The following is a 12355-nucleotide window of genomic DNA, read 5'->3' as shown; positions in this document are numbered from 1 at the left end:
GAGGAGCGGTAAGTATAGTATCATTTTTTATATTTATTTTTTGTGGGCAAGGTAAGGGCCCAGCACAGGCCTTTGCCTTATTATGAACCATGGAGTGAAATGTACACCAACTAGGAGCTGGCATACATTTCCATTATAATTTACACCAGTTTCTTATAAAATAAAATTTGTCATGCTGCTGTGACCGCACCAGTTTTTCCAAAACAATGCCCCTTTCCACAAAAGTGCACTGCAAATTGCAACTTTTGGCCCTTTTGCCACAATTCTATCCCAGAAAAATGGCGTAGAAAGGTTTATACATTAGCCCCAATTAATCCGTTTAACTTTTTCAGCGCTCCTATTGGCTACTAGGAGCACAGACCTGTAGCTGTAATATGCTGCCCTAATATATCCGCTTTAACAATGCACAGATGTAGTTATTAGTAACTTGTCCAGTCACTCCAGTCACTTCCATTCTACATACCTCTGGATAGAATGAGTGCTTGTGCAAAAAAAAACAACAACTAATTTTGGCATTAAATTCTGTTTGACCACTGAATTATATTTGAAGTCTTCTCTTTAACACAAGATGCCCCTTTTAAGATTGTCCCTCTAAGCCGCTCATGATTCTATCGGTACATAGGAATGTATGTGACATGAGACATCACACTCTTAGTTGGGTGATGTCTCCATCTAGTGGTAATGTGCTGCAAGTTCGATGATGTTAATTTGTATTATCCACTAGCCCCAGTGATATATTTACAAAGAAGCATCTGCGGTTTGAGACATTCATTTTTGTTCCCCTGTTTAAATTGAGCTCCAATAGAAAGTGAACAAGAAAGCGTTGCACCAGTTCCATGAAAGCGCAATATTGGCATGTCCCGGTGTTGCAGACTCAATGGAGTCATGCAGCTGAAGTCAATGTCTGGCATAGTATTTAACCCCTTCCCACCGCAGGCATTTTTCAGATTTTCACTTTTTTTTTTTCCTCCCCACCTTCCAAATGCCGTAACTTTTTTATTTTTTCCATCAATATTGCCATATGAGGGCTTGTTTTTCGCGGGACGAGTTGTAGATTTTCACAGCACCGTTTATTGTACCATATAATGTAGTGGGAAACTGGAAAGAAAATATACAGTGAAGGAAATAAGTATTTGATCCCTTGCTGATTTTGTAAGTTTGCCCACTGTCAAAGACATGAACAGTCTAGAATTTTTAGGCTAGGTTAATTTTACCAGTGAGAGAGATTATATATAAAAAAAAAAACAGAAAATCACATTGTCAAAATTATATATATTTATTTGCATTGTGCACAGAGAAATAAGTATTTGATCCCTTTGCAAAACGAGACTTAATACTTGGTGGCAAAACCCTTGTTGGCAAGCACAGCAGTCAGACGTTTTTTGTAGTTGATGATGTGGTTTGCACACGTTAGATGGAATTTTGTCCCACTCCTCTTTGCAGATCTGTAAATCATTAAGATTTCGAGGCTGTCGCTTGGCAACTCGGATCTTCAGCTCCCTCCATAAGTTTTCGATGGGATTAAGGTCTGGAGACTGGCTAGGCCACTCCATGACCTTAATGTGCTTCTTTTTGAGCCACTCCTTTGTTGCCTTGGCTGTATGTTTCGGGTCATTGTCGTGCTGGAAGACCCAGCCACGAGCCATTTTTAATGTCCTGGTGGAGGGAAGGAGGTTGTCACTCAGGATTTGACGGTACATGGCTCCATCCATTCTCCCATTGATGCGGTGAAGTAGTCCTGTGCCCTTAGCAGAGAAACACCCCCAAAACATAATGTTTCCACCTCCATGCTTGACAGTGGGGACGGTGTTCTTTGGGTCATAGGCAGCATCTCTCTTCCTCCAAACACAGCGAGTTGAGTTAATGCCAAAGAGCTCAATTTTAGTCTCATCTGACCACAGCACCTTCTCCCAATCACTCTCAGAATCATCCAGATGTTCATTTGCAAACTTCAGACGGGCCTGTACATGTGCCTTCTTGAGCAGGGGGACCTTGCGGGCACTGCAGGATTTTAATCCATTACGGCGTGATGTGTTACCAATGGTTTTCTTGGTGACTGTGGTCCCAGCTGCCTTGAGATCATTAACAAGTTCCCCCCGTGTAGTTTTCGGCTGAGCTCTCACCTTCCTCAGGATCAAGGATACCCCACGAGGTGAGATTTTGCATGGAGCCCCAGATCGATGTCGATTGACAGTCATTTTGTATGTCTTCCATTTTCTTACCATTGCACCAACAGTTGTCTCCTTCTCACCCAGCGTCTTACTTATGGTTTTGTAGCCCATTCCAGCCTTGTGCAGGTCTATGATCTTGTCCCTGACATCCTTAGAAAGCTCTTTGGTCTTGCCCATGTTGTAGAGGTTAGAGTCAGACTGATTAATTGAGTCTGTGGACAGGAGTCTTTTATACAGGTGACCATGTAAGACAGCTGTCTTTAATGCAGGCACCAAGTTGATTTGGAGCGTGTAACTGGTCTGGAGGAGACTGAACTCTTAATGGTGGATAGGGGATCAAATACTTATTTCTCTGTGCACAATGCAAATAAATATATATAATTTTGACAATGTGATTTTTTTATTTTATCTTTTATATATAATCTATCTCTCACTGGTAAAATTAACCTAGCCTAAAAATTCTAGACTGTTCATGTCTTTGACAGTGGGCAAACTTACAAAATCAGCAAGGGATCAAATACTTATTTCCTTCACTGTATGTGGGGTGGAATAGGAAAAAAAAACTGAGATTCCTCAATCCTTTGGGTAGTTTTGTTTTTATGGTGTTCATCGTGCGGTAAAAACGGCAAGTTATCTTTATTCTGCGGGTCAATACGATTACAGCGATATTAAATTTATAACTTTTTTTATGTTTACAACTTTCACAAGGAAAAAACTACTTGTTAAAAATAACATTTGAGTTTTGTCGCCACATTCTGAGAGCCATAATGTTTTTACTTTTCTGTTGATTTAGAAGTAGGGAGGCTTATTTTTTGCAGGACGAGCTGTAGTTTCTATTGGTACCATTTTGGGGTACATGAGACTATTTATTTAATTTTTTTGTGGGAGATGAATTGACCACAAAACTGCAATTCTGACCTTTTACATTTTTTTATACCAAACACGGACTAAATAATGATATATTGTAATAATTCAGACTTTTACGGACGCGACGATACCAGTTACGTAAATTTTTTATTTTTCTTACATTGTGCTTGAGGCTACATAGACACGAGCGTGACAGAATTACCTGTGTAAAAAACGCGCGTAAATCTGGTCTGTGTGCGTTGCGTTATTGCATCTGTGCTTTGTGAGTGGCATGTGTTTTTCACGCAGTCGCAAAGCACATTTTTTTTTTTAATGGAATTGATGCGCAAATGACGCACAGCACATTGATTTTAATGGGTGCGTAGGTGAGTGAAAACGTGCCAGTATAGGACATGCAGTGAGTGTCACACAGCATACTCTCGCTGCATGAAAACTCCTGCATGTGTGAACGGCCCAATTGAAATCAATTGATTTCCATGCACACGGACAAGATTCACGTTCGTGTGAATGGGCCCTGAGGGAAAATGCAAAAAGGTTTTTTTTTTTTAACTTTTAATTTATTTATTTTTTTTTAAACTTTATTTTACAGTTTTTTTATTTATTTGACCCGCTCGGGGACTTGAACCAGCGATCGCTGGATCGCTTTCACATTATACTGCAATACTAATGTATTGCAGCATATCGTGATACTGACAGTCTCCTATGAAGCCCCGGAGGCAGGAGTACAAAGCTGGCGGACCTAGGGGCCTTCATTAGGCCCCCAGGCTGCCATGCCAACCAATGGCACCCCCTGCTCTCGCCGCGGCAGGGGGGGCGTTGGAACATTACAGGGGATTGCCCCCCCCCCCCATGGCATTTAACGGGTTAAACAAGCGGGATCGCGCTCGTTACTCAGAAGCGTCGGCTGTAACACACAGCCGACACGCTCGTTCCATGGAGCCCGTGAGCCTGCTCCATACTCCCCCACCCGACGAGCGCCGTGTATATATACGGCGGATGTCGGGAAGAGGTTAAAGAGGCTCTGTCACCAGATTTTGCAACCCCTATCTCCTATTGCAGCAGATCGGCGCTGCAATGTAGATTACAGTAACGTTTTTTGTTTTTTTTTTAAACGAGCATTTTTGGCCAAGTTATGACCATTTTTATATTTATGCAAATGAGGCTTTATAAAGTACAACTGGGCGTGTTTAAAGTTAAAGTACAACTGGGCGTGTATTATGTATGTACATCTGGGCGTTTTTACTTGTTTTACTAGCTGGGCGTTGTGACTAGGAGTGTATGATGCTGACGAATCCGCATCATCCACTTCTCTTCACAACGCCCAGCTTCTGGCAGTGCAGACACACAGCGTGTTCTCGAGAGATCACGCTGTGACGTCACTTCCTGCCCCAGGTCCTGCATCGTGTCGGACGAGCGAGGACACATCGGTACCAGAGGCTACAGTTGATTCTGCAGCAGCATCGGCGTTTGCAGGTAAGTCGATGTAGCCTCTGTCGCCTGGTGCCGATGTGTCCTCGCTCGTCCGACACGATGCAGGACCTGGGGCAGGAAGTGACGTCACAGCGTGATCTCTCGAGAACACGCTGTGTCTGTGCACTGCCAGAAGCTGGGTGGTAACGAAGAGAAGTGGATGATGCTGATTCGTCAGCATCATACACTCCTAGTCACAACGCCCAGCTAGTAAAAGAAGTAAAAATGCCCAGATGTAACGAACACAATACACGACCACTTGTACTTTTACTTTAAACACGCCCAGTTGTACTTTAGAAAGCCTCATTTACATAAATATAAAAATGCTCATAACTTGGCCAAAAATGTTTGTTTTTTAAAAAAAAAAAACGTTACTCTTATCTACATTGCAGCGCCGATCTGATGCAATAGGAGATAGGGGTTGCAAAATCTGGTGACAGAGCCTCTTTAATATAGCGCACATAAACTTTCAGATGACTTTTCATAATAACCTGTCATATGTGTGTACATGAGGAATAACACGATTTCTGGCCATTATATGACTTGCATATTACATTGTTTAGCAGTTTTCCCCTCTGCAGGCTCTATCTCTAAGGCTGGGTTCACACGACCTATTTTCAGCTGTATTGGAGGCGTTTTACGCCTCGAAATATGTCTGAAAAAAAGCCTCAAAACCGTTGCTGTCAAAAGACGGGGCGTAAAATCACAGTCTCGTCAAAGAAGTGCAGGACACTTCTTGAGACGTTTTTGGAGCCGTTTTCTCGTAGACTATTGAAAACAGCTCCAAAAATGGCAGGAAAAAAAGGTGCAAAAACGCAGCGAAAACGGCACGAAAAACGCGAGTTGCTCAAAAAACGTCTGAAAATCAGGGGCTGTTTTCCCTTGAAAACAACTCCGTTTTTTCAGACGTTTTTGGCTCAGCGTGTGCACATACCCTAATATACATTGGAATAGAAGCAGGACAGAAGATACATGACGCAGTAGACAGACGCAGTATACAGATGCAGTATACAGACACAGTATAGAGTCACAGTATACAGACACAGTATAGAGTCACAGTAGACAGACACAGTATAGAGTCACAGTAGACAGACGACACAGTATAGAGTCACAGTATAGAGTCACAGTATAGAGTCACAGTATAGAGTCACAGTATAGAGACACAGTATAGAGACACAGTATAGAGACACAGTATAGAGACACAGTATGGGTATGTTCACACGGCCAAATTTCAGACGTATACGAGGCGTATTTTGCCTCGTTTTACGTCTGGAAATACGTCTCAAATACGTCGGCAAACATCTGCCCATTCATTTGAATGGGTTTGCCGACGTACTGTGCAGACGACCTGTTATTTACGAGTCGTCGTTTGACAGCTGTCAAACGACGACGCGTAAAAATACAGCCTCGTCAAAAGAAGTGCAGGACACTTCTTTGGACGTTTTTGGAGCTGTTTTCTCATAGACTCCAATGAAAACAGCTCCAAAAACGGACGTAAAAAACACTGCGAAAACGGCGTGAAAAATGCGAGTTGGTAAAAAAACGTCTGAAAAGCAGGGTCTGTTTTCCCTTGAAAACAGCTCTGGATTTTCAGACGTTTTTGTTGACTACGTGTGAACATACAGTATAGAGACACAGTATAGAGACACAGTATAGTCACTGTATAGACACACGGTATACAGTCACGGTATACAGTCACGGTATACAGTCGCGGTATACAGTCGCGGTATACAGACGCGGTATACAGACGCGGTATACAGACGCGGTATACAGACGCGGTATACAGACGCGGTATACAGTCACGGTATACAGAGACACAGTATACAGACACAGTATACAGAGACACAGTATACAGAGACACAGTATACAGAGACACAGTATACAGAGACACAGTATACAGAGACACAGTATACAGTCACAGTAGACAGACACAGTAGACAGACCATGTTCTGCTTCCTGGCAGCAGAGGGCACAGAGCAGGAGTGTGCTACAGGTAGGTATATGGTAAGTATATATGGGGGGCACATGGAATATGGATCGGAATTTGCGGCTGCCACTATTATTATAGTGTTTTATAGGATGTTGCCGTGTGACAGTGACAGTGACCGCTCTGAATATTCCACACGTGTGTTGACGAACATATAAATATCACCTCTATCCACAAATAACAGCTCTGGTTTCCACTTAATTTTCCTACACGACTCACGTTTATATTCGGCCATAAGCCGTTTTAGAGCCGTCCCCGCCATCACTGGAACCAGGTTGACCCCGTTGTTTGTTTACAGAAATTCCCAAATCCGCTTCCGGGACACGTCAAAGTACTGTAGTCGCTCTGCGCAGGCGCCGTGCTACAAACTCAAACTGCGCATGCCCTGCGGCTCAATGTCAGACGGCTGTGTGAAAGTGATTAACTCTGCGCATGCGCACAATGTGATTTTAGGACTCCCTAGGATTTCTTCGTGTTCTTCATTGAAATAAATTGTAGAAAAAGCAGACGAAGCAGTTTGTCTTCCACTTAGCTAGTAATATAAATAAAAAGTAAATTGTAGTAAATACAAATCATTCCATTTTCCTCCTCACACTTTTTTTGCAGGCAGAAAATTCTGCCTCAGGCAGATCTGCCTGCACACCGTTTGCCGCGTTTTTCGCTCGTGCCCATTGAGCGCCACGGGCAAAAACGCAGCGAAATATGCTCTCTGCCTCCCATTGATGTCAATGGGAGGTCAGAGGACTAAACGCCCGAAGATAGGGCATGTCGCTTCTTTTTCCTGCTTGCGTTTTTTACAGCTCGCGGGGGAAAAAAACCCTCCGCCTCCCATTGAAATCAATGGGAGGCATTTTTGGACATCTTTTGGCGCGTTTTCCGACGCGGTTTCCACATCGACTGCGCTATTGATTGCGTCAAATAAACGGAAACCTGCCGGAATGGTGACAAACGGAAACCATTAGCAATGTTTCCGTCACCATTGATATCAATGGTGATGCAAACGGAAGCTAAGGTTTCCGTTTCACTTTCAGTTCAGGGGTTCACCCGACGGAAACCTCAGACGGAACCCCTGAACGGAAAGCGAACGCTGATGTGAACCGGCCCTTAACCAGCTTTTCCAGACTCCTGGATGAAAAATTGGATTGGCCTAAATGGGCCGTATTTTGTTCTAAGCACTGAAAATCCAGTGCCTATGACGGCACTCAGGCGGGGAAGCGTTGGCACACTCAGACATAGTTTTATTAACTTTTACACATTTTTTAGTTATGTCTGCTGCCTTAGGTAAGGTCCTGACACTGTCCAGCATCAGACACTTGCTCTGAAGTACAGAGAAGCTAACAGTGGGTATAGGTAAGTTTAAAGGGGGTTGGTACTGCCCCTTTAAGAGAACTGTAAAATGCCGCCATGCTGTCTGAACATTGGGCGTTTGTGTTCGACCTATGTACCTGTGCTGTGTTTTCTGTTGGGTCCTGTCACATGTAGACATGGGAAATTGCGGCACCCTGTGAGAGAGAGAGATAGAGAGTGAGAGAGTGAGTGAGTGAGTGAGTGAGTGAGTGAGTGAGTGAGTGAGTGAGAGAGTGAGAGAGTGAGAGACGAGATTAAGTGCAGTACTAAGGCTGGGAACAGAGCGGCTCTGAATCTGGTGTGGAAGTCTGCTGAAAGCTACCTGACACTGAAGCTTTCCTTCAGAAGGCCCCTGTAAAGTATTATCTGTATTGTGACTACGTTCTGGGAATACCTAAGGCAGAGCTCATTGTTCTAAATGAAACAGTAGCGTAGGTAGCAGAGGGGGGTTGTGGCCCCTGAGATGGTGGGGCCCACTGAAATGGTGGCTCCTGCTGCTCTCACCAGGACCGCGCGTGGCCACGCTGTATTATTATTCAAGATTGCAGACGTGCCGCACACTAGGCACGTCCGCTAGAGCACGCTTCTGACGCTGCCTGCCAGGAGCAGAAGAAGCCTGCGTGTGATTAGATGGTGAGCAAGCACCCTTCCCCAAAAGGATCCAGTTATGATCGGGTTTATACACAGGGATAATGGTTTATGCGGGGATGATGGCTGGACTACCCATCATCCCTGTATATAACCCCCATCATCCCTGTATATACCAGACATCTTTCCTGTATATATCCTCCAATATCCCTGTATATACCAGCCAGGCTGGTATATACAGTTATGATGGGGGTTATATACAGTGATGATGGTGGGTATATACAGTGATGGCTGGTATATATAGGGATGATGGGGGTTATATAAAGGGATGATGGCTAGTATATACAGGGATGATGGGGGTTATATACAGGGATGATGGGAGTTATATACCGGACTGATGGCTGGTATATACAGGACTGATAGCTGGTATATACAGGGATGATGGGGATTATATAAATTGATGGGGGTTATATACATGGATGATGGGGGTTATAAACAGTGATGATGGCTGGTTTATACAGGAATGATGGCTGGTATATACAGGGATTATGGGGTTATATACAGGGGTGATAGCTGGAGCAGCCATCATCCATGTATATAACCCCCATCATCCCTGTACATAACCCCCTATCATCCATACATATATATATATATATACCAGCCATTATCCTTGTATATAACCCCCATCATCCCTCTATATAACCCAAATCATCCCTGTATATACTACCCAGCATCCCTGTATATAACCCCATCATCCCTGTATATACCAGCCATCATCCCTGTATATAACATTTATCATCCCTGTATATAACCCTTATCATCCCTGCATATACCAGCCACCATCCCTGTATATACCAGCCATAATCCCTGTATATAACCACCCATCATCCCTGTATATAACCGCCCGTCATCTCTGTATATAACCCCCATCATCCGTGTATATACCAGCCATAATCCCTGTATATAACCGCCCATCATCTCTGTATATAACCCCCATCATCCCTGTATATAACCTCCATCATCCCTTAATATACCAACCAGGCTGGTATATACAGGGATGATAGGGGTTATATACAGGGATGATGGCTGGTATATACAGGGCTGCTAACTGGTATATACAGGGATGATGGGGGTTATATATTCTTTCATTTACTTTCAGAGAGTTCTGCAACACTTTCTAATGCAAACTCCTCGGTCAGAGAAAAGATTAAACTTCAGTAAGAGTGGAAAATATAGCAGCATATACAGCACTCTTGCTCATTCAGAATGATAACTACTAAAATTAGAATGCGCCTCTGCAGTTGTAAACATGTGTAAATCAGGTGTTTTGCCCCCTCTGTGCTAAACCCCTAGCTACGCCTCTGAACTGAAGGATTATACGGTTGCATTTACCTGCTAGAACTGGTCTTATAGAGTGGGTATCCCCAAAAAGAACTTGAACTAGGATCTGTGTGTAGGCCACTGCCTAGCCAGGTGCCGTACTCAGCGTAATTGACATAGTCCGTTTTGGTGGGAACTCCTGTTTAATAAAGTAGCAATTTGTTTAACTGTGACTTCCTTGTCATCTTCTGGAAGACTCTGTTACAAAGTGTATAGAGGAGTGCGGATTTATTTAATTTTCGTCTCATCTAAGGTCTGATTTAAAGGGAAATTGTCATATTCAATATGCAGTTTAATCTGCAGGCAGCATGTTAAAGGGCAGGAGGAGATGAGCAGTATGATATATAGTTTTGTGGGAAAAGATTCAGTATAACTTGTATTTTTATTTTTTTTAAATCGCTGCTTGTTCTTGGATTAGGAGTCCAGTGGGCGGTCCTACTTAGTGATTGACAGTTATCTCTCTATTCCCAATCATACAGGAAAGGCTGTCAATCACTGAGTAGGACTGTTGGGACTTCTAAGCCCAGAATGAGCAAGGCTTTTAATGAATAAAATACAGGTTATACTGAATCTTTTCCCACAAAACTATATATCAATCTGCTCAATTACTCCTGTCCTGTAATATGCTGCCTGTAGATTGGATAGCATATTCAACGTGACAGGTTCCCTTTAAGTTAGGTATCTGGGTTCTGATTTAATTTAGGGGTCTGAATTAATTTAGGTGTCTAGTCTCTTATTTAGGGTCTGGTCTGGGGTCCAATTTTATTTTGAGGTTTGGTCTGGGGTCTAGTTTTTTTTTTAGAGGGTCTGGTTTGGGCTCTGAATAAATTTAGTGGGTCTGTCCCGTTGGGTATGTGAACCCACTGGGCCGTACCGCTTGACGGTATGGCAGCTGACCAACAGGACACAGGTCACAGTCTATAGTTTTTATAGTGTACCTGTGGTAGCTCAGACAGTAGCAAGACAGGCTCGGCTGGGACTAGGCAGCAGGCAGGCGCCAGGCGTGGTGTAGCAGGACAGGTGTGGAACACAGCACAGCACAACATCAGCTCAACACAGCACTTGACCAGGATAGCACGGGATACAGGTAGCAGTAACGGGGAACGCTGGGAACTAGAAAACACTAAGGCCCCATGCACATGAACGTGCTTTTGCGGCCGCAATTCCCCCGAAAATCTACAGGAGAATTGCGGCCCCTTTCATTCCTATGGGCCCATGCACACGACCGTGGTTTCCACTGTCTGTGCATGGCCCAGGAGCCTGGACCGCAGGAAGAACGGACATGTCTTATTACGGCCGTGTTCTGCGGTCCAGGCTCATAGGAAATAATGGACGCGACCATTTGCATGGCCCGCGATTTGCAGGCGGCTCGCGGGTGACACTCCGCGGCCGTCCGACCTGAAAATCACAGCTGTGCACATGGCTACGGTCATCTGCATGAGGCCTTAGGAGACCATTTACATAGATATACTAGGATAACGACAACAAGGCTCAGGCAAGCCAGGAAGGGGCAGAGCCTTTCTTATAGTCCAGGGTGCTCTGGGAGCAATCAGCTCAATATCACACCTTTGTGCGCTCTGACTCCAAGGCTGGACTGAGCTCGCGAGCGCACCCTGGTGGTCACTGTGGAACAGAATGGCCGCATGTGCAGACATCTCTGGAGAGAAGGGCGTCGACCAGATGGAAGGAGTTCGTGGTCAGCGACAGGGTCTAGTCTAAGGTCTGAAAGGTGCGGGGTACTATTTATGGCACACCTTTAAATGTGGCACTATACATAGCACAATTTTATAGGGGGCACTTAGGGAGAACTGTTTATATGGTACAAGTTTATATGGTGCACTATCTGTATTATGGCACTATTTACTATGGGGTATTATCTATATGGCGCTATTTACTGTAGGGCACTTTATTTGGGGAACTATCTGTATGTCGCTACTAATTATGGAGAACTATCTGTTTGGTGCTAATTAGGGCTCATTCAGACAAGCGTGTATCATGTCCGTGTGACGGCCGTTAAAACAATGGCCATCACATGGACTCATGTATTTCAATGGGGCCGTTCACATGACCGTTGTTTCAACAGAGCATGTGAAGGGTTCGTGAAAAAAATAGGACATGTCCTATTATACTGCGTGTCACGCATCCCTCCTTAGACTTGGTGGATCCGTGACAACGCGTCCCGCACGGTTGCACTTCGGACATGAAAAACTTCCGTTGTTTACTTCCGAGGTTGCCGACGCTCGTCTGAATGTAGCCTTAATGTGGGGCACAATGTGTATGCCATTATTTACTGTAAGGCACTGTCTTTTTTACGGAACTACAGTGGTCCCTCAGGTTACAATGGCCTCAGGTTATATTTTCAACATACAATGGTCTTTCCTGGGCCATTGTAACTTGAAACCACATTCATCGTACAATGCCACAAAATGTCTGGATCTCAGGTGTGTGTAATTGGCTGTCTAGTAGCGCCTCTACAGTACTACTGCATGTCCTGTTCTGCACTTTACCTGCGCCAGGATAAGTTGCTCCTTTGAACACCAGGTAA

General features: G+C 44.1%; 1 protein-coding gene across 3 annotated transcripts in view; it reads right to left on the bottom strand.

Annotated features, from left to right (window-relative positions):
* The window catches only part of UBE2G2 (ubiquitin conjugating enzyme E2 G2), a 50059-nt gene extending 43214 nt beyond the window's left edge, over window positions 1-6845 (bottom strand). For 2 of the 3 annotated variants that reach the window (XM_075829707.1, XM_075829708.1), the window contains exon 1: window positions 6715-6845. In XM_075829707.1, coding sequence (XP_075685822.1) covers window positions 6715-6757 — 43 coding nt within the window. In that variant the 5' untranslated portion in view covers window positions 6758-6845. The remainder of the gene's footprint in view (window positions 1-6714) is intronic. The other variant, XM_075829709.1, reaches the window with a different exon arrangement.
* Between the last annotated feature and the right edge of the window lie 5510 nt (window positions 6846-12355).

The sequence above is a fragment of the Rhinoderma darwinii genome, chromosome 6 (genome assembly GCF_050947455.1).
Source record: "Rhinoderma darwinii isolate aRhiDar2 chromosome 6, aRhiDar2.hap1, whole genome shotgun sequence".
Lineage (NCBI taxonomy): Eukaryota > Metazoa > Chordata > Amphibia > Anura > Rhinodermatidae > Rhinoderma > Rhinoderma darwinii.
Note: the sequence above shows the minus strand (reverse complement) of the source record. Positions and strands in the feature narration are given on the sequence as shown.